This window comes from Molothrus aeneus, chromosome 22 (assembly GCF_037042795.1).
Source record: "Molothrus aeneus isolate 106 chromosome 22, BPBGC_Maene_1.0, whole genome shotgun sequence".
Lineage (NCBI taxonomy): Eukaryota > Metazoa > Chordata > Aves > Passeriformes > Icteridae > Molothrus > Molothrus aeneus.
Genome location: NC_089667.1, coordinates 4,239,352 through 4,265,539, shown reverse-complemented (window position 1 = coordinate 4,265,539; position 26,188 = coordinate 4,239,352). Strand labels below are relative to the sequence as shown.

The 26,188-nt window shown below is 48.4% G+C and overlaps 1 protein-coding gene across 6 annotated transcripts in view; it reads left to right on the top strand.

Annotated features, from left to right (window-relative positions):
* GRAMD1B (GRAM domain containing 1B) overlaps positions 1-26,188 on the top strand; it is a 168,066-nt gene that overhangs the window by 135,390 nt on the left and 6,488 nt on the right. For all 6 annotated transcript variants that reach the window (XM_066564571.1, XM_066564570.1, XM_066564569.1 and 3 more), the window contains 15 exons: positions 6,872-6,956; positions 8,299-8,402; positions 9,077-9,172; positions 9,522-9,602; positions 12,332-12,447; positions 13,473-13,629; positions 14,200-14,389; positions 15,438-15,581; positions 16,864-16,982; positions 18,060-18,202; positions 19,230-19,333; positions 20,284-20,487; positions 20,988-21,078; positions 23,842-23,949; positions 24,941-25,058. In XM_066564571.1, coding sequence (XP_066420668.1) covers positions 6,872-6,956; positions 8,299-8,402; positions 9,077-9,172; positions 9,522-9,602; positions 12,332-12,447; positions 13,473-13,629; positions 14,200-14,389; positions 15,438-15,581; positions 16,864-16,982; positions 18,060-18,202; positions 19,230-19,333; positions 20,284-20,487; positions 20,988-21,078; positions 23,842-23,949; positions 24,941-25,058 — 1,860 coding nt within the window. The remainder of the gene's footprint in view (positions 1-6,871; positions 6,957-8,298; positions 8,403-9,076; positions 9,173-9,521; positions 9,603-12,331; positions 12,448-13,472; positions 13,630-14,199; positions 14,390-15,437; positions 15,582-16,863; positions 16,983-18,059; positions 18,203-19,229; positions 19,334-20,283; positions 20,488-20,987; positions 21,079-23,841; positions 23,950-24,940; positions 25,059-26,188) is intronic.

Genomic DNA, 26,188 nt, shown 5'->3' with positions numbered 1-26,188 from the left:
TATTTCTGGAGCAATGTTTAACTCCCTGCCTTTCAGGTGCTTTTCATCCTGTCAGGTTTTCCATGACTTTCAGTGTGTGGATTACCAGTTGCTGGGTTGTAGAGGCACTAAATTGGCAGTAAACTTTCAGTGCAAGCTCCTGTGATGATGAATTCAGATCCATTTTCCCAGTGATTACTTTGAAGCATCTTCCTCTGGTTTTCATTCACTTTTAAAAGGAGAAAAAGATGGCAAATCTGAGCAACCAGAATGTGTTCAGAGGAGAAGCTGTTGGACTGGGGGCCACTTTCTTTGCTGGTTTTTCACACCAGCCCTGCTGTCAGTGGGGTCTAAACTCTCCCAGAGAGTGTTCTGTTTATTCCAGCAGTTTTCCAGAAGCAATGCCATTAAACCACACAAGTCCATCAGTCATGAAAATTGGATGAGCTTTTCCTTCTCCCTCTCCTCTGTACCTTGTGCCATCTCTCTCCCTGTTTTCTGTTCCTTGTGCCACCTCTCTACCTATTTTCTGTTCCTTGTGCCATCTCTGCTCCATTTTCTGTTCCTTGTGCCATCTCTGCTCCCTGATTTCTGTCCTGCCCAAGACTCAACATTCCTCAGGTTTTGTGTTCTCTGCCCTGTCCCTTTTCCCAGCAGTGTTTGCTGGGAGTTTCCCATGGAGGATTTGTTTGTGTGAAAGGAGGAGATGTCACCGCAGGGAGATGCCACCACAGGGAGTGACCCTTGTGTCCCCATTTCCCCAGGGAGCTGTTCCCTCACCTGGGCAGTGCCGTCCTGTCCCATCTCTGTGTTTGCAGTGCAGTTAATGTTTGCTGCCTCCAGCTCCAGGTCAGCTCTTCCCATCACTGCTGGCACCATCTCTGCACAGGCAGGGGGCTGGGGGTGGTTGTTTGTTTTTTAATTCAATCCCATTTGGAGTTTCCAGCCAAGGGAAACTCAGTAAAGCAGTGCAGGTGGCTGTAATGCCAATTCTTTGTCATTCACGGCCTACAGAATGGTTTTTTGGGGTTCTATTTTTTGGGGTTTTTTGGGGGGTTTTTGGTTTGGTTTTTTTTTTTGTTTTGTTTTTTAATTATAATTCACTCATCTTGGGGTGCAGATGGGTGCACTGCTACAGTGCTGGATGGAGACACCTCTGTGCCCCAGTGATTTTGGGGTGCAGCTGAGCAGACACAGCTCGTCAGTGAGCAAACCTCCCCCCCTGGCCTGGAGCAGGGGCTGGGTTGGCTGCTTGGTGCTTTTTGGGATCTGTGTGCCCAGTTCTGCAAGAAGGAGGGGTTTATTTCAGGTTTTATTTCAGGGGTTTATTTCAGTGTTTGCTCACAGCTGAGCAGATCTGGTGCTGTGGGCATTTACCTGGGCACTGCCAGCACCTGAGCAGGGAGAGGCTGGGAGCCAGGGCAGGGGGCACAGGGAGAGCCAGCACCCCAGGACATCTCCTGGACCTGCAGGGATTTCACTCAGCCCTTCGTTTCCAAGGTGACCTGACTGAATTCTAATGAATGAATCCTAGAAAGTCCCATTTTCTGGGGAGGAGAGTGGGCTCAGGAGTGGTGCAGCCCCTCAGATTCTGCCTCTGTGGGCCTCCCATGGCCGGTTCCTCCCAGCCACATCCTTTATTTTTATCCATCACACACCTGAATGTTTTTCTTCTTCCTTTAACTGACCTGAGCAGTGAACAGACACAGAATCACAGGGTTGGAAGGGACCTTCAAGATCATCAAAGCCCCAACACCCCAACTCAACCCTGGCACCCAGTGCCACATCCAGGCTTTGTTAAACACACCCAGGGATGGGAACTGCACCACCTCCCTGGGCAGAACATTCCAGAACTTTATCACCCTTGCTGGAAAAATCTTCTTCCTGCTATCCAGCCTGTATTTCCCTTGTGCAGCTCGAGGCTGTGTGCTCTGGTTGTGTCAGCTCCTGGAGACAGAGCCCAGCCCCAGCTGAGCACAGGCACCTTTCAGGAGCTGTGCAGTGATGGGGGCACCCCTGAGTCTCCTTTTCTCCAGGCTGAGCACCCCCAGCTCCCTCAGGGGTTCCTCTCAGGGTTTGTGTTCCCAGCCCCTCTCCAGCCTCGCTGTCCCCTCTGGACACATCCAAGACTCTCAAGGTCCTTCCCAAGCTGAGGGCCCAGAGCTGGGCACAGCACTCGAGCTGTGCCCTCTCCAGTGCCCAGTCTATTCCCAATGAGCTCAGTGGGGCCCAGGAAACACAAATTTTGCTCCTCACATGTGCAGAGCAGCTCAGGTTCCCCCCATCCATCCATCCCAGCCCTGTGAACAGCCCCCATCACCCAGGAGTGTCTGCAGGCTCAACCAGGCTGAGTCTCCTGAGTCTCCTTTTCTGAGCCTCCTTTTCTCCAGGCTGAGCACCCCCAGCTCCCTCAGGGCTGCCTCACAGGGTTTGTGTTCCAAACCCCTTCCCAGCCAATTGTCTTTTTCAGGAATACAGAGTTTATTTCTTTTCCTAAGTATGAGACTATCAGCAGTATTTGCTGTCCCAGTCAGTGTGGGCAGATCACAGGAGCCCCACCTGTGTTTGGGAGGGCCCGGTCAGCCCTGAGGGCTGCAGGGAGAGGGACAGGGGCCCATGTGCAGGGAGTGGGACAGGAGCCCGTGTCCCAGGCTCCCCTCAGCCTGCAGCACACTCTGTCCAGCAGCTTTCCATGACAGGAAACATCTGCTGGGAGGCAGGGCCGGGTTACTGCCGGGCATTGGCCGCCAGCGTTCCCAGCTCCAGCCACTGCAGCCATGGGGAGGCATTTTGGGATCTTCCCTGCCCGCCCCTTCCACGAGAAACACAGAGACTGAGGCTGCCTTTGAGAGCAGAGCCTGAGGCACTGAGGAGGCAGAATTGCTGCTTTTTCTGCTGCCAGCGAGGGGAAAGCTGAGCTGGAGCTGTTGGAGCCGCGTGAGTCGCAGCGGGGCCGGGGCTCTGTGGGGCCGGGTCTGGCACTCCTGGACATTTGGGGGCTTGTGCTGCCCTGCTCACACCTGCCAGGCCTCCTGCAGGGGGTGCCCACGGTGAGGAGCTGCCGAGGCTGCAGCAGGAGGGCACAGAGGGGGCCCAGCAGCGCAATCACCCCCATGAGCCTCTTTGGGAAAAGTGCTCTGGAGGGGAAATCCTCGCTGGGATCCTCAGGGGCCGCCTGGGACGAGCTGGATGTGGGCAGGAGAGCAGGGGAAGGCACCTAAACCCACCTGGACTCCTCAGGCTGCACTTCTGGGCTTTGGACGAGCTGGATGTGGGCAAGAAAACAGGGAAAGGCACCTAAACCCACGTGGACTCCTCAGGCTGCACTTCTGGGCTTTGGACGAGCTGGATGTGGGCAGGAGAGCAGGGGAAGGCACCTAAACCCACCTGAACTCCTGCCAGGCTGCACCTCTGGGCTTTGGATGTGGGCAGGAGAGCAGGGGAAGGCACTTAAACCCACCTGAACTCCTGCCAGGCTGCACCTCTGGGCTTTGGATGAGCTGGATGTGGGCAAGAAAACAGGAGAAGGCACCTAAATCCACCTGAACTCCTCAGGCTGCACTTCTGGGCTTTGGACGAGCTGGATGTGGGCAGGAGCGCAGGGGAAGGCACCTAAACCCACCTGGACTCCTGCCAGGCTGCACCTCTGGGCTTTGGACATAAGCAAGGAGCAGAGGGAGCAGGAAGAGCAGAGTTGCAGTGGAGCTGGGGAGCTGAGCAGGGCTGAGGGAAGGAGATGGATTCCCTGCTGGAGTGTGGCTCCCTCTGGGATCTTTTCCTGGACCAAGAGCTGCCCTGGTGGGACCCGGAGGGACCTGGGGACTTCTCTCGAGGAGATGCCAGCCCTGGACCTGATGAAATCCCAGCTGTGAGTGTCTAAACTGAGTTGGCTGTGCCCTGGCAGAGCCTCTGCTAGGACAGGTTGGAGCTCCTGCTGAGCCCTGCAGGGATTACAATCCCTTTTCCCCACTCCATCCCCATCCTCTCTGCTTGTTCCTGGAAATCTTGGCCTTGGGCTCTTGCTGGAGCCCATCTCAGACCAAGATCTTTTCCAGATGTTCAGGCTGGGAGTTTGGTAAGTACAACTGATGTTTCTGTCATCAGCTGGTTGGCAGGTTTTGCTCAGAGTGAGATCCCTTCCTCTGGGCCCTCTGCTCCCGTCGGAATGTTCTGTTTGTAGCTCTGAGCTGCTGTGAGGAGCAGGGAATGCTTTTGTGGGCGAGGGGTTGTCTGTGATTTGACAACCAGCATCAAATCTGCTGTGATCTGACAGCTTTTGGCAGAGCTGTGAGGCTGATTCTAAATAAACTCTGTATTCCTCCCACCCCTGTGGCTCCACCACCATTCTTAAGCAGAAAATGCCTTCTCTAATCTCAGAATTTTGGGGCCTTTGCTGGAACACTCCCACATTTCTGCCCTAGGAGATCATGGGGGATTCACCCTAAAAAATGAGGGTTTGCCCTCATTTTTTAGGGTGAATCCCCCTCATGAGGCTCTTCTGCTGCCTTGCTCATCATGCCTCTGGCTTGTTGGATAAAGAGGAAAATTGTTGTACCCCAGGTGGCTCCTTCTCTGCACCTGTGTGAGGAGGAACACTGCAGATGCTCTGGAGATGGGGATCTGAAGGGGTTGTGGCTGTGGGGAGCAGCTGGCACAGGGCGAGGAGCCGTGGGCTGCCACACCACAAACCCCTGGTGTCCCTCCAGGCCCTGCTCCCTGAGGCCAGGACACAAAACAAGGGCAGGACAGGGTTCAGTCCCTGGGACACTGGGGAGAGCCCTTTTGGAGTGAGGTGTTCCCACTGTCCCAGCACAGCGCTGTGTTTGGTGGGGAGAGGGTGGGCATGGGGAGTCCTGAGCTCTCAGTGACAGGGCCTGCTCAAGCTCCTCTGGCAGGGCTAATAACCCTAATAAAATAATAATTTTATGGGGCAAACCCTCATGTTTTAGGGTGAATCCCCCATTTTCTGGGTTGAATCACCCCTTTTCTGGGGTAAATCCCCCATTTTCTGTGCTGAATCAGCCACTTTCTGGGGTGAATCACCTGTTTTCTGGGGTAAATCACCCATTTTCTGTGCTGAATCCCCCATTTTCCATTTTCTGTGCTAAATCAGCCATTTTCTGGGGTAAATCTATTTTCTGTGCTGAATCCTGTTTTCTGTGGCGAATCCCCCACTTCCTGGGGTAACTCTCCCATTTTCTAGGTTCAATTCCCCATTTTCTGTGCTGGATCCCCTGTTTTCTGGGGTGAATCACCAATTTTCTGGGATAAATATATTTTCTGTGCTGAATCCCCTATTTTCTGGAGTAAATCCTCCATTTTCTGGGCTCAATCCCCCATTTTCTGGGGTGAATAACCTGTTTTCTGGGGTCAATCACCCATCTTAGGGGGTAAATCACCTGTTTTCTGTGCTGAATTCCCCATTTTTGGTGGTAAATCTCCCATTTTCTGTGCCGGATCCCCCATTTTCCTGGGGTAGCTGCCCCCACTGCTGGCTATTGGCAGGTCAGTGCTGCAAGCATAGAGCACACCTCCCACCTTGGGCAGCATGGAGGGACAGGGAATTCTGCAGGCACACAGGGAATTCTGCAGGCACAGAGAGGGAATTCTGCAGGCACAGGGAATTCTGCAGGCACACAGGGAATTCTGCAGGCACAGAGAGAGAATTCTGCAGGCACAGGGAATTCTGCAGGCACACAGGGAATTCTGCCGGCACAGGGAATTCTGCAGGCACAGAGAGAATTCTGCAGGCACACAGAGAATTCTGCAGGCACACAGAGAATTCTGCAGGCACAGAGAATTCTGCAGGCACACAGAGAGAACTCTGCAGGCACAGGGAATTCTGCAGGCACAGAGAGAATTCTGCAGGCACACAGGGAATTCTGCAGGCACACAGAGAATTCTGCAGGCACACAGGGAATTCTGCAGGCACAGGGAATTCTGCAGGCACACAGGGAATTCTGCAGGCACACAGAGAATTCTGCAGGCACAGAGAATTCTGCAGGCACAGGGAATTCTGCAGGCACAGAGAGAGAATTCTGCAGGCACAGAGAAAGAATTCTGCAGGCACAGAGAGAATTCTGCAGGCACAGGGAATTCTGCAGGCACAGAGAGAATTCTGCAGGCACAGGGAATTCTGCAGGCACAGAGAGAATTCTGCAGGCACAGAGAATTCTGCAGGCACACAGAGAATTCTGCAGGCACACAGAGAATTCTGCAGGCACAGGGAATTCTACAGGCACACACAGAGAATTCTGCAGGCACACACAGAGAATTCTGCAGGCACAGGGAATTCTGCAGGCACACAGAGAATTCTGCAGGCACAGGGAATTCTGCAGGCAAACAGGGAATTCTGCAGGCACACAGAATTCTGCAGGCACAGGGAATTCTGCAGGCACACAGAGAATTCTGCAGGCACACACAGAGAATTCTGCAGGCACACACAGAGAATTCTGCAGGCACAGAGAGAATTCTGCAGGCACAGGGAATTCTGCAGGCACAGGGAATTCTGCAGGCACAGAGAATTCTGCAGGCACACAGAGAATTCTGCAGGCACACAGAGAATTCTGCAGGCACAGAGAACTCTGCAGGCACACAGGGAACTCCTCTGCAGGCACAGGGAACTCCTCTGCGGGCACAGGGAACTCCTCTGCAGGCAGGGCTGCAGCCTTTCCAGGATTTTTTCCTTCCCAGCCTGGATTGCTCTCCCAAGCCACGTTCTCCTCTTCCTCTCCCTCCCTGCATAGTAAAGCCCAAACCCTCCCATCTCTGGGCTGTGATGGGAGCTCCTCAGTGCCTCTGCGCCCCTTCTCCTGCTGCCCCTGAGGTGTCCCTGTTGTCCCCAGCCCGTGTTCCCAGCTGCCCCTGTCCTCACAGCCCCTTTCCCCTGCAGGTGCTGAGCCCCACGTACAAGCAGCGCAATGAGGATTTCAGGAAACTCTTCAAGCAGCTCCCGGACACCGAGCGCCTCATCGTGGGTAAGGACAGCTCTGGGGAGGAGGGCAGCACAAATCCAGCCAGGTTTTCATCCTTAAATGCATCCATTAACACATAAATTGGGATAAAAAGGAGGCTGCGTCCTCCAAAAATTGCAGAGACCCCAGGGGATGCCCCATGGCCTCTGCCTTGATTGGAATAAGGTTCCAGGACTGCTCTGTCTCCTTTTTGGACATCAGCCTCTGGTGTTTGTGGGTGAATTTTCCTGACACCAACGTCCCTGCTCACACACCACTGCCCTTCCCAGACCTCACCTCACAGCTGCTGAGATGCAGCTGCTCCTGTGTCCTACAGAGCTGGTGATCCCCTCCTGTGCCCCACCCGCCGAAACTGGGGGGAAAACTCACAATGACACCGGAGGCAGAAAGGAAGAGACAGGGGAAATCTGGAAATAACACCTGGGAAGCTGCAGAGCGAGCAGCTGGTAAGGCAGGATCATCATTAGGGACAGGGATTGCCTGTGACAGGTCCTTGGAGGAGCCAGCCCAGGGGCAGGCAGCAGCTGGGGCTCAGCTCCTGCCTTTGCCTTGCTGGGCTCAGTGGCTGCTCTTGATGCTGCTGCTCATCCTCACCTTTGGGCTCTCCTGATGCCTTTTTTTATGGGCTTGCCTAGAAACAGAGGCCAGACAAAGTTTAAAGCATATGATAAATAGATTAAATATATCCATGTTTATATATATAATATCAATATATCCATGTCTATATGGATTAAATAAATAAATAAATAACAATATATAAAAATATAGTTATATATCATATATAAACATGAATATTATATATAAAAACATGGATATATAAAATATATCTATATAAAATATATATATATATATCTCCATGTTTATATATATAACATTCCTATTTCTATATGTTAATACATGTTTATATCCATAAACATATTAAATATATCCATGAAGTGGATATATTTAATGAAGGGCCCTCAGGTACATTGAGGGCAGTCAAAGCCTCCCCAAGGGGATACACCCAAAATGATCATGAGTTTCTCACACAATTATAAGTTTGGTCTATTTGCATATCAGGGGTTAATTATCCAATTACAGCTTCAAGTAATGAAGTGACCCCAGTTTTCTCCCCTCCCCAGTTCTCTCTTGTTTATAGTTTTTGGGGCCTGAGGCTGTCGGGTCTCCTTGAGTTTCATGCCCAGAGGAATTATTTTGCTGACTGAAAATGTGAAGAGTTAAGGAGTTTATATGGAGTTTAGAGTCATGCACTGATGCAGCTCAGGATTCGAAAAACACAAAGGCAGAAATCTTAAAGGTATCAGTGGCATCTTGTGGTGTTCTGCTCCTGTCTGTCCTCCCCCAGATTACTCATGTGCTCTCCAGAGGGACATTCTCCTGCAGGGCCGCCTCTACCTCTCCGAGAACTGGATCTGCTTCTACAGCAACATCTTCCGCTGGGAGACACTGGTGAGGCTCTTCTGCTGCCTTTGTCATCAATTCCCCCTTTTCTGGTGCTGTTCCCTGCCTGGGAGACACTGGTGAGGCTCTCCCAGTGCTGCCAACCCAGGGCTGTGCTCACACTGGCTTTGGAAGGGTTCTTCTGCTGCCTGTCTCATCAACTTCTCCCTTTCCTGGTGGTTTTCCCTCCCTGGTGAGACTCTCCCACTGCTGCCAGCCCCGGGGCTCTGCTCACCTTGGCTTTGGAAGGGCTTTTCTTCTGCTTTTCTCACAAATTTCTCCCTTTCCTGATGTTTTTCCCTGCCTGAGAGACACTGGTGAGGCTCTTCTGCTGCCTTGCTCATCAATTTCTCCTTTCCTGGTGTTGTTCCCTGCCTGGTGAGGCTCTCCCACTGCTGCCAACCCCGGGTCTGTATTTAGATTGGCTTTGGAAGGGTTCCTCTGCTGCCTTTCTCATGAATTTCTCCCTTCCTGGTGTTTTTCCCTGCCTGAGAGACACTGGTGAGGTTTTTCTTCTTCCTTTCTCTTGAATTTCCCCCTTTCCTGGTGTTGTTCCCTGCCTGGTGAGGCTCTCCCACTGCTGTTAGCCCAGGGGCTGTGCCCACATTGGCCTTGGAAGGGCTTTCCTGCCTCTTTTCTCATGGTTTCCTCCCTTTCCTGGTGTTTCTCCCTGCCTGCTGCAGCTGACAGTTCGCTTGAAGGACATCTGCTCCATGACCAAGGAGAAGACAGCCCGGCTCATTCCCAACGCCATCCAAGTTTGCACTGACACTGAAAAGGTAAATCCCACATGGATAAGGCCACCTCTGTGTCTGGCAGGGCACTTAAAGTGTGTGTGGGGGGCTTTTCCACACTGGGAGAAGGGTTGGGAGCAGGGATTGTGCTGAGCTGGAGCTCAGGTGTGGGGCCAGGTGAAATACCCAGGTTTTACAGCAGCACATCTCTAACAGAGCTGTGTCAGTGCTCATTCCCTGGTGAGAGCCTCTCCATGAGCTTCCCTCCATGTTCCAGGGATGGCTCACTCCAGCTGGAAAGCAACCCCAAACAGCTTTGTTGTGCTCTTCTCCCTTTTTTTGGCTTTTTTTTTTTTTTTTGAGCTGATTTTTCTCTCCCTCTCTCCCCATCCAGCACTTTTTTACTTCCTTTGGGGCTCGGGACAGGACGTACATGATGATGTTCAGACTCTGGCAGAACGCTCTGCTTGACAAGGTACACAGGGATGGAAGGGAGGGATGGATGTGGGCAGGAGCATCGCTTCTGGCTGAAAAAAACACCCAGGGACAGCAAACACCAGTGCTTGGGCAGAAGGGAAGGCAAATAAAAGTGGTTTTGGGCATTAGGCACATTAAACACAAATGTTAAGGCAGAGCAGGCTCATGACTGCGGAGGCAATTCCCTCTTTTTGCAGGGAATTTTTTTTCTGGGGTTAATCACCCATTTTCTGGGGTAAATCACCTGTTTTCTGGGATAAACCACCTCTTTTCTTGGGCAAATCACCCATTTTCTGGGATAAATCACCTGTTTTCTGGTGTTAATTACCCATTTTCTGGGAAAAATCACCTGTTTTCTGAGGTTAATCACCTATTTTCTGGGGTAAACCACCTGTTTTCTGGGACAAATCAACTATTTTATTGGGTTAATCACCCATTTTCTGGGGTTTAATCACCCATTTTCTGGGGTTTAATCACCTGTTTTCTGGTGTTAATTACCCATTTTCTGGGAAAAATCACCTGCTTTCTGGGATAAATCACCTGTTTTCCGGGGGTAATTATCCATTTTTTGGGATAAACCACCTGGTTTTTGGGATAAACCACCTGTTTTCTGGGATAAATCACCTGTTTTCTGGGGTTAATTATCCATTTTTTGGGATAAACCACCTGTTTTCTGGGATAAATCACCCATTTTCTAGGATAACCCACCACCTGTTTTCTTGGTTGGATTTTAAACTAAATCTGTTCCTGCTGTGCCAGAGACCCTGTAAATCCTGGATTTTATTTGAGTATCTGTTCCACAGCACTTTGGGGTGTCCAGGCTGGAATTCAGGCCCTGCTGGAGCAATGAGGCGCCAGGAATAGCCTGTCCCAAAAACTGGAGTGGAATTTAGGAGCAGCAAGGATCACCTTGCCTGTGGTTGTAACCTGAGCAGCTTTTGTGGAGCTCCAAATGAAATTCAGTGTCCTTGGTCTCCAGGTCAAGGCAAAAGGGGCTGATAAACACAGGAAGCACTTCCAGAGCTCTTTTTTTTCCAAATGTGGGGTCTGTGGCTGGCAGGAAAAGGGGAGAAAAAGCTGAGTCCAGTTTTCCTGATAAGACGTGGGTGTGAGTTAATGTGTGTGGGAAGGAGGAGGAGCAGTCACATTTCTCTGGATGGGAGTTCCTCATTAGAGGCTTTGTTCCCCCCCATGCTTTTGGTTGCTGCTGTGAGGAACTAGATTAAAAAATTCCTCCTTATCCCATGCAGTTACTATGGGAAAAAATCCAAGCCAGCAACTCAGAAAAAGTTCACTGGGTTTGTTTCCCCTCATTACCAAGAAATCCTTGTGGTTGGTCATAAGTTTCTTAGGGGTAAAATTCCCCTTTCATCCTGTACCACATCTTTAAATCACAAGTTTCAATCACAAGCCCCATTTTTCAGAGCCTCATGTCACAGTCATGTGGTGATCACTGACCTGCATCCCTAAAATCTGGGCTTTTTTCCGTGGTCTGGATAATTCATTTTCTCTTTTTTACTTTTTTTTTTTTTAACTTTTCACAGGGGTGTCTGGTGACACAAACTCCTTGTGATTCCAAACTGCAGCAGGAAATGTTTTTCTTCATTGCTTTAGATAATTTGAATTTTTAATTTTTTTTTCTAGATTGTTTTAGATAATTTTCCCTGCAGCTGGGATTTTTCAGGCAGCTTTAATTTAACAAAAAGTTGAAGGGGGGAGAAAAAACAAAACAAACCTCATAAGGTCTTGGGGTTTGATGGAGCAGCAGCCATTGAATGGAGGCACAGCAGAAGAGGTGGGAAAAGATTTGTGGAGGGAAATGCAGGTTCAGAGCTTCCTTTAGGACATTCCAGCCCTGTTACTGGGAAATCTCATTCGTATTTTAATAATAATATAATCAAACATTGCATATTGCATATATTACATATATATTACACAGATATACAAATATATAATTACATATTTATTAACAAGATATATATATAAGATTATATATTATATATAGTGTATATAAAATATATTCTACATATATTTTGTACATTACATATACTATGTAAAATTATATATAACATTATCTATAACTGTATAATTTACAATATTTATTATGGGATATTATATTTATAACAAAATCATAATTACATATATTTATATAACATATAACATATGTTTATATTTTCTATATTTATATATTTATATAAACATATATTTATATAATATATAACATTAAGAATACATTATTTTAAAAGTAACATTTAAATATAAACAAATAATTAACATTTAAAATAACTACTATAATGTATGAAAAGTATATATACATAAATATATAAATAGCATTGTTATTATATTTATATTTTACATATTCATCTATTTTTAGATTTAAAAAATTATAATAGATTATTGCTATTATTATATATATAAAATATATATAATAATAGCAATAAAATAGAAATACAGATAAAATGCAGTTATAAATATCAATATAACAACTCTGCATATGAATATGTAAGTATATATAAAAATTAAGTAATAAAAAATTAAATAACAATAAACTCCATAAAATGGAATTTCACAGAGCTGAGCCCACAGAAGGGCTCTCACCTCAAGGACCAGAATCCCTCCCTCCTTTCAGGGAAGGAATATCCTCCTGGCAGTGACAATTCCCGATATTTTCAGTGTGCTTGGCCATCCTTGGCCGCCCGTTGGTGACGCTCTGTGCCCCTGTTGCAGCCCCTGTGCCCCAAGGAGCTCTGGCACTTTGTCCACCAGTGCTACGGCAACGAGCTGGGGCTGACTAGCGACGACGAAGACTACGTGCCTCCTGACGATGACTTCAACACCATGGGGTGAGAGGGCAGGGCTGAGCTCTCCTGGGGGAGCACAGGGGGGAGCAGGGGGTGCTGCATGCCCCAAATGCTGCCGGTCCTGGCACACCTGGGACCTGGCACAGGTGCTGCATGCCCCAAATGCTGCCTGTCCTGGCACACCTGGGACCTGGCCAAGCTGCGGCTCTGGAATGTGTGATGCCGAAAAAGCTGGAGGTGGAGGGTTCCTCGTGGAAGCTGGTGATGCCTTCTGAAGGCTGGCCTAGAATAGAGGTATAGAATAAAGCAGGGAATTACTAAAAGGATCTCCTCAATGGCTGCACCTTGGGCAGCACAAGGGCCCAGCCAGGGCTACACCCAAGATGAACCAAAATGGTCCCAAAATGAACCCAAGATGAACCAAAATGGTCTCAAAATGAACCCAAGATGAACCCAAAATGGTCTCAAAATGAACCCAAAATGGTCTCAAAATGAACCCAAGATGAACCAAAATGGTACCAAAATGCACGACCACTCACGGGGTCGCTCACTTTTATAAGTTCTGCTTCATTTGCATTTTGGAGTTAATTGTCCAATTCCAGCTTTAGGTTATCAAGTCCTCTCCTTCTTGTTTTTCTCTCTTCAGTCCATGTTGTTTATGTTCTTGGGCCTGTAACTTCTATTGATGGTTCTTGGTCCTTGACTCCTCAGTGACTCCCCAAGGACAAGGGGACCAAGGACAATTGGTCAATTGTCAACAATTCCTTCTCAATTCCTAGAGAAGGAGGGAGCTCAATGCCTGCTGAGCCAGCTGAGCAGTTCTAGAAATGCCAAAGCACCCTGGTCACAAGGCCAGGCAGTGTTGCATGGCCAGAAAATGCTGATGCTTGTCAATCCCTGTATAAACACTCGAAAAAACTGGGGCTTGCTCTCCCCTGCACTGAGCCATTCCTGCTTCTGGACAGCCTGGAGACTTCATAGAAACATTCTCACTTGCTCTGTGTGTGCAGCTGTAGCTGTTGTGAGAGGGGTAACCATAAAAACCTGTGTTCTCTGTGGCGTCCCAGCTACTGCGAAGAAATCCCCGTGGAGGAGAATGAAGTCAACGACAGCTCCTCCAAGAGCAGCATGGAGGCCAAGCCAGAAGCCAGCCCTCAGCTGCCAAAGAAATCTGTCACTGCCAGCACCCTGACCTCCACAGGCAGCAGTGAAGCCCCAGCCTCGGTGAGTTTTCCCCCTCCCCTGGCAGCAGGAATTTGTTTTCCCTGAAATTCAGCATCCTGTGGGTCATATGAGGTTTGTTCATCCTCCAGCTCTTCTTCCACTGCTGCTGATTTCAGTCCTTGGTCAGTGATTTTGGCACTGGGAGTCTCAGCCGCAAGAGCATTTTCCTTTCTGTACTTCGGGATGAAAAGTTTTGGACATAAAAGGATCGTACCCTGCCTTCAGTTATTCCCTGGCAAACAGTGTGTACCCTCCTGGAATTATGGCAGAGCAGACCTTGTTTAGATATTACCTCTTCTACGTTCTTTTAGCTTGTTCAAGAGCAAAACCAGTGTTGGACAATATTGTTCTTGTCTGAACAAAAATCCTGGTGGTGTTCAAAGCTTGAACACTGACTTTTTGAGAGGAGGTTTTACAAACACTGTATAGCAATTGTCCTCCTCTCTATTTAATTTCCAGGTATGTCAAGGCCAAATATCCAGATATTGGCTCACAGATGTGAGGTTTTTTGAAATAAAGCCCATTTCTAGGTGCTGATCTTGCCCTTGTTGTGCCCTGTCCTTGCTGCAGTTTGATGGAGTGCTCCCAGAAGAGGAGGAGGCAGTGGCAGAGAGTCCTGTGGAGAAGGACCTTGGCATTGCCAACATCATGGGAGAGAAGATTGACATCATTGGCCCTGTGAACTCCCCCTCCCTGGACTTCAATGACAACGAGGACATTCCCACAGAGCTCAGTGACTCCTCAGACACCCACGATGAAGGTAATGGGGAAAGGCCACTCCACCAGGGCTCCTTCCAGCCTTATCCCATCCCTCCTGTGAGGGAATGCAGTGGTGGCTGCTACTGAAATCCTTTCCTGGACCCTGAAGATGAAAAGAATTCCCACTGTGGGCTGCAGAAAGTGAATGTGTTTACATTGTAGGATGTGCCTAAAAATTTCAGGATGAGCCAAAACAATTTTAGGATGTCCCAAAAATAAGCTGTGTAATTAATTATCCCTTCTGATGTCCAAACTTCTTGCCCTGGGATCAGTGCAGGAAAAGGGTTGTGTTGCCTCGTGAAGGCTGGCCTAGAACAGAGGCTGGACAGAGCTAAAGAATAAAGCAGGGATTTATTAAAAGGCCTCAATGGATGCACCTTGGGCAGCACAAGAGCCCAGCCAGGGCTGCACCCAAGATGAACCAAAATGGTCCCAAAATGAACCCAAGATGAACCAAAATGGTCCCAAAATGCACCCAAGATGAACCCAAAATGGTCCCAAAATGAACCCAAGATGAACCAAAATGGTCCCAAAATGCACCCAAGATGAACCAAAATGGTCCCAAAATGCACCCAAGATGAACCAAAATGGTCCCAAAATGAACCCAAGGTGAGCCAAAACGGTCCCAAAATGCACGAGCGCTCCCGGGGTCTCTCCCTTGGATCAGTTCTGCTCCGTTTGCATCTTGCAGTTCATTGTCCCATCCCAGCTTTAGCCCCTGCAGTCCCATCCTTGTTTTTCTCTCTCCAGCCCACGGTGTTTGTGCTCCTGGGCTGAGATTTGGATCATTTGTCCTTGGTGCCCAGCTGGAGCAGGAATTGTTTTGTCTCCCTGCTCTGTGCCCAGAGCTCACCATGCCCTGATCTGAACCCAGCCCCACACACTAAAGCAGCACAGAACCTGAAAAATATAAAAGCTAAACCTCAGGCAGCAGTTGAAGTCCCTCCTTTAGGTTCCTTCTGCAATATTGAGCTCCTGGTGCTGGGGCAGCACAATTTTCATCACCCTGGAGGGTCATGGCTGGACCTTGAGGCTCTCTTTGCCCACAGGGGAGGTCCAAGCCTTTTATGAGGACCTGAACGGCCGCCAGTACGTGAACGAGGTGTTCAACTTCAGCGTGGACAAGCTCTACGACCTGCTCTTCACTGACTCCCAGTTCCAGAGGGACTTCATGGAGCAGCGCCGCTTCTCTGGTGAGGCAGAGGGGAAATCTTCCCGAGTAGAAATCCATTTTGATTTCATTTTGATTTAGGTGAAATGTACATCTTTGAGTTAAGTCTACAGTATGAAAACACAGCTGTTTAGTCTGCCTGTTCTTGCAAAAAAAGCCTTTGCTCAGAGAAACTGCTTCAGCCAAAGGACAGGGATAAGGGAGGGGAGACAGAGAGACAGAGAAACTGCCAGGAGAGCGGGTCAACCTGACCTAGGAATTCTTTCTGATAAAAAAAGAATTAGTGGCAAATGTCACGGGAAATTTGTAAAATGAGGGTTGATATGTATGGGTTCATATGTAGGGTTCATATGTATGAACCTGTTGTGAAATTGCATGCCTGGTATTTGAGAGGGGGATAAAAAGGGATCTGGAGTTCCCAGAGGCACACATGTCTTTTAAGGAGAGGAATCTCCACATGTGTCCAATGCTTTACAACTTTCACTAAGTTCTGGAGTTTGCTTCCACAAAACACTGGTGAGCTGCTGCTGCTGCTGGACCTGCCAAGGGGCTGCAGGGGAAGGGCTCTGCTTTGGAATTACAATTTTGTCTGCTTGGAGTGACATTCTGAGCACATTTTGTCCAATTGGCCACGCTGTCCCGTGCTGGTGGTAACCAAGAGCGGGCAGGAGCTGTGTGCCCATCTGGTTACATTTTCTAACAGCTGGAACAGCTTTTTTTATGGAAAAAAACTGCTTTTTTTAATTTTTTATCATCACCTCTGCCTTGGAGCTGCAATTTTCTGCTGAGGTGATATTCTGAGCACATTTTGTCCAATTGGCCATGCTGTCCCGTGCTGGTGGTAAACAAGAGCAGGCAGGACCTGTGTGCCCATCTGGTTACATTTTCTAACAGCTGGAACAGCTTTTTTTATGGAAAAAAATGATTTTCTTATTTTTTATCATCACCTAAGGCCTGATCTTCTGTTCAAGGCTTAACAGTGGAAAAGCTCCATACCTGACATGGACAGAGCTGCAGAGAGAATCCCTTGGCATGTCATAGTCCTTTCCCTGTAACTGTAGGTTTGCTAAAGGAGATAAATCCCCAGCTTCTCTCCCTTTCCCTGCACTTGAAAGAGGGGAAAATAGTCACATTTAGCACAGAAGGCCTTGGTTTCACACTCAGCTGAGCTCTAGAGCAGCCAGGCTCCCCAAGGGGAAGGAAATCCCATCCCCAGCTGAGTTATACGGCTGTGCCTTTCCCCAGGGGACTGACCTGAGATCCCTCCCCAATCACTTGGCTGGAATGTTGTTTTGTCCTCTCAGATATTATCTTTCACCCCTGGAAGAAGGAGGAAAATGGCAATCAGACCAGAGTGATCCTGTACACCATCACCCTCACCAACCCTCTGGCCCCCAAAACTGCCACAGTCACCGAGACTCAGGTGAGTGACACTGGGGCAGAGTTACCTTGCATGGCACTGTCACATTTTCTGGAGAAATCCCCTTGCCCAGGATTGCTTCTCCTGGGAAGCTGAGAGGCCTCAGAGAAAAACAATAATGAATGAAAACAATGATCAAAAACAACAATGAATGAAAACAATAATTATCTGATTGCTTCTCCTGTGTTTTGCTGCTTTGGAATGTGGTCTGAAGATTGTTTGCCAACTGGTCATTGTTGATTGGTTTCATGTGAATTATTTTGACTTAATGGCCAATCACAGTCCAGCTGTGTCAGGACTCTGGCAGCAGTCACGAGTTTTTGTTAAGCCTTCTGATGTATCCTTTCTCTATTCTTTAGTATAGTTTTAGTATATTTAATGCTTTAATATAATATAGTATCTTAATATAATACAGTATCTTAAAATAATAAATTAGCCATCTTTAATATAATATAGTAATTCTTTAATATGGTATCTTGAAATAACAAATTAGCCTTCTTTAATATAATATAGTACCTTAAAATAATTCTCTAATATAGTATATTATCTTAAATAATAAATTAGCCATCTTTATTATAATATAGTATCTTAAAATAATTCTTTGATATAGTATCTTAAAATAATAAATTATCCTTCTTTAATATAATATAGTAATTCTTTAATATAGTATCTTAAAATAACAAATAGCCTTCTGTAATATAATATAGTATCTTAAAATAATTCTTTAGTATAATATAGTATCTTAAATAATAAATTAGCCATCTTTAATATAATATAGTATCTTAAAATAATAAATTAACCATCTTTAATATATTATGGTATCTTAAAATAATTCTCTAATATAATATAGTATCTTAAAATAATAAAGTAGCCTTCTTTAATATAATATAGTAATTCTTTAATATAGTATCTTGAAATAACAAGTTAGCCTTCTGTAATATAATATAGTATCTTAAAATAATTCTTTAATATAATATAGTATCATAAAATAATAAATTAGCCTTTTGAGAACACGGAGTCAGGTTCTCAGTTCCTCCTTCGTCCTGGGACCCAGCAAATTCCCTGCTGTTTTTCCTGCAGACAATGTACAAGGCCAGCCAGGAGAGTGAGTGCTATGTCATAGATGCAGAGGTGCTCACCCACGATGTCCCCTACCACGATTATTTCTACACCATCAACCGCTACACCTTGACTCGTGTTGCCAGAAACAAGAGCCGACTCAGGTACCTCCCCTGGGAGTGAATGATGAGCAAAAAGCACCCTTGGGAGGGAGTTTTGGGTGTTAGGAGGGGTTGAGGGGGTAATTTCTTTGTTTATTTCTTTTTTTTTATGATTATTTTTTAGTGCTGTCCTTCCCAGTCAGCATTAAACAGCTGTGGTTTATCTGTGCTCCTGGAGTTCTCTGCTTTCCCCTGTGTTTTACCCTTGTTTTAGCCAAACATGGGCTTTGAAGTCCTGGAAGTCCTAAAGGCAGGTCTGGGACCTGCCTGGGACAGTGACAATCAGGACAGAGGCAGCTGTGCAAGAAGAGAGGAGTCAATACCTACAAGAGAAGAAACCCAACAAGCGTTTTATTTATTTATTTTTTACATCAGGGAAAATGCAGTTTACAGATTTTTAATGACACACAGGAACTGTGTGTGGGGGTAATTTAAAGCAAGTGATTTAATTGCTGACACAGCAGCTGCTGTGTGGGACAATGTGCAGAGCTCTCTGGGAGTCACTGGGCTCAGAGCCTGTGAGGATTCTGCCACCTCTTCCTTGTCCTGTTGCTGGGACATTGCTGTCACCAGGGGCAGGATTTTCACCTGCTGGGTTGACATCAATGCAGAGCAGTTACAGCTGCATAAGGGAGGGGATTTACAGATTTTTCTTGCCTCTCTCTTGGATGCAGAGGTTTGCAGAGCGCTGCAGACTGTGATAGCACAGGATCTGTGATAAGCACAGGATGAACTTCCTGGGGCTAAACAGAGGAACTGGGTGCTGGGCAAAGCTCTATTCCTGTGACTTCAGTAGTGATAATCCAAATGTCTGCCAAATGGCCCTGGAGTGCTCTTGAGGGAGGCTCTTCCTGCCTTTGGAAGGATTTTTCCAGCAGTGCTTCTCCTCTGGAAACGTGAAGGGCTGAGAGCATTCCAGAAATAAGAGAGTACATGATTATTTCCTGGATTTACACTGACAAAGATTGTGAATTGGCATCACCCCCAGGCAGCAGCACCAGGGGAATGAGTGACCTGTTCCTCCTCACAGGGTTTCCACAGAATTACGCTACAGGAAGCAGCCTTGGGGGCTGGTGAAATCCTTCATTGAGAAGAATTTTTGGAGTGGCCTGGAGGATTATTTCCGTCACTTGGGTGAGTGTGGCACTGACAGGGACACTCGTGTTTCCCTGGGAGTGGGCAGCCTTGGGGTGGTTTACAAAAGGGGCTACCATAGCTGGAATAAATTAACTGCTGGAATTAATCAGGGCAGCAAATCCTGCTCCCTGTCAGGCAGTTTGGGGTCAAATTTTGGTAAAAGGTGCGAGGAATGTGGAGCACAAATCTCTTAGGCCCTGCCAGCTTCTTTGGGCAAGCTGATGCCTTTTTTGGGGGCTACTTAAAAACAGAGGCCAGGCAAAAGAAAATAAAAAGCAGTTCTATTTATTGAAGGGCCTTCAGCTACATTTAGGGCAGACAAAGCCCCCAGGAGCTACACCCAGAAATGGACAATAGATCACAGGTTTCACACTTTTATAAGTTTGGTCCATTTGCATTTTGGGGATGAATCTGCCAATTCCAGCTTCAGCTGATGAAGTCATTGACCCCAAGTTTGCTGCCCCCAAGTCCCTTTTGTTCCCATCTCTGGGGCCTGAGGCAGTGAGGTGTCCTTGATTGCCAGGCCTGGAGAGGAATTGTTGTGTCTGCCCCAAATGGGGAAGCAGCAGCTCCCACTGTGTGTGGAGTTCAGAGTTCTACACTAAAGAACTGCAGGCTTACAAATAGATGGAAAATATAAATGCTAAAATTGTAAGGCATCACAGCAGAGGGGTTAAACCTTTCTCTCTCTATCAAATGCTCCCCCTTGGTGCTGCAGAGAGCGAGCTGACCAAAACAGATCAAGTGGCCTTGATTGCCAGGCCTGGAGAGGAATTGTTGTGTCTGCCCAAAATGCGAGAGCAGCAGCTCCCACTGTGTGTGGAGTGACACACTAAAGAACTGCAAGGTTACAAATATGTGAAAAATATAAATCTAAAATCCTAAGGCATCACAGCAGAGGGGTTAAACCTTTCTCTCTCTACCAAATGCTCCCCTTGGTGCTGCAGAGAGCGAGCTGACCAAAACTGAGAGCACGTACCTGGCTGAGGTGCACAGACAATCCCCCAAAGAGAAGGTGAGCAAGCAATCCACGGTGCGGCGGCGGAAACGCGCCCACGCCCACCTGAGGGTGCCCCACCTGGAGGAGGTGCTCAGCCCCGTGACCACCCCCACGGATGAGGAGGTTGCCCATCGAATCAAGCACGTGGCAGGTGAGCAGCTGCACAGCCCGCGGGGATGGGGACAGGCAGGGGTTTGGTCACAGAGGGGAGTGTTGGGGTTGTGTGGGTGGGTAGAGGATTGGGGGCTCCTTTCCCTGTTGGGGTTGTGTGGGTGGGTGGAGGACTGGGGGCTCCTTTCCCTGTTGGGGTTGTGTGGGTGGGTGGAGGACTGGGGGCTCCTTTCCCTGTTGGGGTTGTGTGGGTGGGTAGAGGATTGGGGGCTCCTTTCCCTGTTGGGGTTGTGTGGGTGGGTGGAGGACTGGGGGCTCCTTTCCCTGTTGGGATTGTGTGGGTGGGTAGAGGATTGGGGGCTCCTTTCCCTGTTGGGGTTGTGTGGGTGGGTAGAGGATTGGGGGCTCCTTTCCCTGTTGGGGTTGTGTGGGTGGGTAGAGGACTGGGGGCTCCTTTCCCCGTTGGGGTTGTGTGGGTGGGTAGAGGATTGGGGGCTCCTTTCCCTGTTTCCCATCCCAAATGCATCCCCATCTCCTCAGGTTCCACTCAAACACGGCACATCCCTGAGGAGAGCCCCAGTGGCTTCCACCTGCAGAGTGTCTCCAAGCTGCTCCTTGTCATCAGCTTTGTGTAAGTGATGATTTTTTTTCTGCTCTCCTTCCCAGCCAGCATTAAACACCTTTGGTTTATCTGTGCTCTTGGAGTTCTGTGCTCCCTTCTCTCCTTTCCCCTGGGATTTGCCCTTGTTTTAGCCAAACTCTGATCTGAGAGTCCTGAAGGCAGGTCTGGGACCTGTCTGGGACAGAGGCAGCTGTGCAAGGAGAGAAGTCAATACCTACAGGAGAGGAAATCCAACAAGTATAAGCATTTTATTTATTTATTTTTGCATCTCATTATTACTATTTTTACATCTTATTTTATATCTTATTATTTATTTTTACATCTTATTTTATATCTTATTATTTATTTATTATTACATCTTATTTACTGCTACATCTTTTACATTTTATTTATTTTTACTTTTTTTAAATTTATTTTTACATCAAGGATGACTTTAACGACACATAAAAACCTCTGTGTCTGTGGGTAATTTAAAACAAGTGATTTAATTGCTGACACGCCAGCTGCTATGAGGGACAGTGACTGTGCAGAGCTCTCTGGGAGTCACTGGGCTACCCCAGCAGGGCTCAGTGTCTGTGAGGATTCTGTCACATCTGGTCAGGCAAAACATTTTCATGTCTGGTGCTGGGCTGTGATTTTGATGAGAGGCTCAGCCAGAAAGCAGCTGGACCCTTGAGAGATGATTTCTGCACAATAAGTAAAGAAAGAGCTGAAGCACAAGGGGCTGGAGTGATTTCATCAGCCCAGCAGCAGGATCTGTTTGGTTTGGGTCTTTCCTACCTCATCTTTCAGGATTGATGGTCTTGGACTGGGATGTGCTCTCCAAGTGAGCTGGGAATGGGCCCCTCACGCCCCTGTGGCTCAGTTTAATTCCTAAACTCAGTTTTTATTGTTCCTCTGCCCTTGGACTGACAGCAGGCTTCATTTAGTGCTGCAGTGCTCACTGGGCAGGTGCTGTGGAGCAGAGCAGCCTAAAGCAGTGACCCAGGCTTTTCTGACTTGGGCTCGGCTTTTCCTTAAGCTCCACCTGGCTGTCAGAGAAGTGGGGAGAAGCTGGGATCTCAGGGCTGAAATTGCAGCTCAAGCTGAGCTCCTTTCTGTGTTCCCTGGTCCCAGAGGGGGCACGGATGGCAGAGGATTGCAGCAGCACCCAGGCAGTGATAAATGAGGTGGTGTAAGGTGCTGCCACGATGAGAACATAGCACAGAGGTACCCAAGCTTTGTGCCAAGCTCCTGACAGCTTCACTTGGCTCACAGAGCCCTCTGTGGTGTTTCCAGAATATTCCTCTGGCCAGTTGCCATCCTCCTGACTGGACTGGTCATAGTGGGCCATTCTTCCAGCAAAATAACTGCACTATTCAGAGCCAGGCACCGGGCTGGCATTTGGGAATCTCTTCCTGGGCAGGAGCAGGAATGCCCACCCTGAGTGGTGGGGGAGAGAGGAGCTGGGCAGGGCACGGCTGGGGGGTGTTCCCAGTGCTGGGCTGGGAATGGGGAAGGGAGGATGTGAGCAGTGTGTGCGTGTGTCAGTGCCTCACTGGGGATGGGGAAGGGAGGATGTGAACAGTGTGTGTGTGTGTCAGTGCCTCACTGGGGATGGGGAAGGGAGGATGTGAACAGTGTGTGTGTGTGTCAGTGCCTCACTGGGGATGGGGAAGGGAGGATGTGAACAGTGTGTGTGTGTCAGTGCCTCACTGGGAAGGCTGGATGTGAGCACTGTGTGTGTGTCAGTGCCTGAACTGGGGATGGGGAAGGCTGGATGTGAGCACTGTGTGTTGTGGTGGAGTTTGCAGGGGTCCCAGGACGAGGGAAGAGATGAGAATCTTGACTCCATGTTTCAGAAGGCTGATTTATTATTTTATGATATAAAATATTATATTTTAAAATATTTATTTTAAAATATTATATTTATAAAGAATATATCATATTAAAAGAAAATGCTTTAAATAAAATTAAAAAAAGAAATTAAAAGAAAGCTTTTTCTTCTCAAGGGAAAAATCCTGGCAAAGGGATTTTTCAGAAAATGTCATGGTGACAGTGTGTGTGTGTGTCAGTTCCTGCTCTGGGAGGGCTGGATGTGAGCACTGTGTGTGTGTCAGTGCCTGCTCTGGGGATGGGGAAGGGAGGATGTGAGCACTGTGTGTGTGTGTCAGTGCCTGCTCTGGGGATGGGGAAGGGAGGATGTGAGCACTGTGTGTGTGTGTCAGTGCCTGCTCTGGGGATGGGGAAGGGAGGATGTGAGCGCTGTGTGTGTGGCAGTGCCTGCACAGCCACCTGCTGTCCCCAGGAGCTCAGCTGTGCTGAGGGAACTTCACCAGCAGTGCAGGCTCACGGATCCCTGTCTGTCCTTCCTGCCTCTCTCCCCTCTGCTCCTTTCCCCCTGCACTGTCTGAGCCTCCCCCTCCCAGCCCAGTTTGTGTCACTCTGTTTCTAACCTGCAGCTGCTCCGTCTTTTCTCTTCCCTGCTCCCATTAGGATCTGTTTCAGGTACTGTCTCTCTCTTTTTTTTACCTCTTTACTCTCCCATTTCCCTCCCTTTCTCTGCATTCAGCACATCCACTCACCCAGCCTGTTCTGTTTGTCTGTCCTCCTGGCTCACACATTTCTTCCACGAGGTGAAGTTTGGGCTGCTCACTCAGATTAAATCCCCACTCACAGCATGGACTGAGCTCAGACACCTTCCTGCAGGGCTGGGTGTTGTCCCAGCTGCTCCTGGCAGGCAGTGGGCTGTGAGATGCTCCTGAAGTGGCTTTTTTCTTGCTTTTTTTGCAGTCTGGTGCTGCTGGTCATTCTCAACATGATGCTGTTCTACAAGCTCTGGATGTTGGAGTACACCACGCAGACGCTGACGGCGTGGCAGGGCCTGAGGCTGCAGGAGAGGTACAGCCACCCCTGCTGGGGCTCCCCTTGGGTTTTCTGGGTGCCAGAGGCTTTCCTGTCACACCAGAGCTCTGGGCTCTCACTTTTGTGCAAAACAGGTGAAGCTGAAGTGTGCATTTCCCCCCGTGTGCATTTCCCCCCGTGTGCATTTCCCCCCGTGTGCATTTCCCTCTGTGTGCATTTCCCTCTGTGTGCATTTCCCTCTGTGTGCATTTCCTTTGTGTGCATTTCCCTTGTGTGCATTTCCCTTGTGTGCATTTCCCTTGTGTGCATTTCCCTCTGTGTGCATTTCCTTGGTGTGCATTTCCCTCTGTGTGCATTTCCCTCTGTGTGCATTTCCCTCTGTGTGCATTTCCCTCTGTGTGCATTTCCCTCTGTGTGCATTTCCCTTGTGTGCATTTCCCCCCGTGTGCATTTCCCTCTGTGTGCATTTCCCTCTGTGTGCATTTCCCTCTGTGTGCATTTCCCTTGTGTGCATTTCCTTGGTGTGCATTTCCCCCCGTGTGCATTTCCCCCCGTGTGCATTTCCCTGGTGTGCATTTCCCTGGTGTGCATTTCCCTGGTGTGCATTTCCCTGGTGTGCATTTCCCTTGTGTGCATTTCCCCCCATGTGCATTTCCCCCCGTGTGCATTTCCCCTGCAGCTGAAAAGCAGAGTTAGGGTCACAGAGGATGTCACAAGTTCTGGAATGTTCTGCCCAGGGAGGTGGTGGAGTCACCATCCCTGGATGTAAGTTCTGTACTCACATACTATTGTAGTAGTCTAAAAATCACCAAGAGCACCAGAGGAAGATAAAATCAAAAGTATAAAACGATAAAATCAAAAGTTTAAAACAAGCCTGGATGTGCCACTGGGTGCCAGGGTTCAGCTGAGGGGTTGGGGCTGGGCTGGACTCGATGATCTTGAAGGTCTCTTCCAACCTGGTGATTCTGTGAAATAGAAATCTCTGTACAAAGTGTGATTTTGGGCTTTCCCCTTTTTTTTGTGGCAGGTTACCCCAGTCTCAGACAGAGTGGGCCCAGCTGCTGGAGTCCCAGCAGAAGTACCACGACTCAGAGCTGCAGAAATGGCGCGAGATCATCAAATCCTCCGTGATGCTCCTGGACCAGGTGAGACTGCACAGCTGCAGGCAGGGCTGTGACCAGGCTGTCCCTGTGTCCTCCCAGGGCTGCTCCCCATCCTTCAGCATCTCCTGCTTCCACCACAGCCCCTCAGGTGTGCCAGCTCCTTTAGACCCATCTCCTGCTGCTGGTGGGTACCACAGGGGCTGTCAGGGGGCCAGGGCTGCTCTCTCCCATCAGAGGGGTCCATGCACATCAGGGAGAGAACCCTACAGGGCCAGAAACCTCATGTGGACACATTTGGTGTCTAATCTGTCATCCCAGTTTGGACAGCACACTGGTTTGAGCTGAACCCTGGATTTACATGCAGCTTTCAGGGAGGAAGGGGACAAAATCTCATAGCATCAGTCCAGGAATTTCAGAGTGTGCTCCCTAAAAAGCACACAGGGCAGAAATGGGAGCTGCTTCCTCATAAATCCAGGAATTTCAGAGTGTGCTCCCTAAAAAGCACACAGGGCAGAAATGGGAGCTGCTTCCTCATAAATCCGGGAATTTCAGGGTGTGCTCCCTAAAAAGCACACAGGGTTGCTGAGAGCAGCTTTGTTATAAATCCAGGAATTTCAGGGTGTGCTCCCTAAAAGGCACAGAGAGCTGCTGAAAACACAGCCTAGAAATTAAAGCTGCTTCCTCATAAATCCAGGAATTTCAGGGTGGGCTTCCTGAAAAGCACACAGGGCTGCTGAAAACACAGTCCAGAAATGAGAGCTGCTCCCTCACAAGTCCCTAAATGTGAGCTGCTTTCCCCCAAGGAGAGAGAACTTAGGGAATGCTAATCCATGTCCTTATCAGACAGCTCTAGCAGCTCACCTGGGTGTAGATAAGGACAGGCTTCAGCCTCTTTGGCTCCTCAGCACTGTCCTGTTGGTCACTCAGGAGTTTATTCTTAAACTGTTAAATCTGCTCACCCCTTCTGGAAAATGGTGCCCCACATTCCCAGTCCCCAGCCCTGATTCTCCTCCCCTCAATTCTGCTTTGGGGGTTTAAATGGGCCTGACTCCCACTCCCAAAATCACAATTATGGTGTCAATACTAGGAAAAAAAGGAAAAAAAAAGGAAAAAAAGGAAATCCCCAAGTTGCCTCCTCCAGGGTAGCACCACAGTGGAGAAATCTCTTGTCT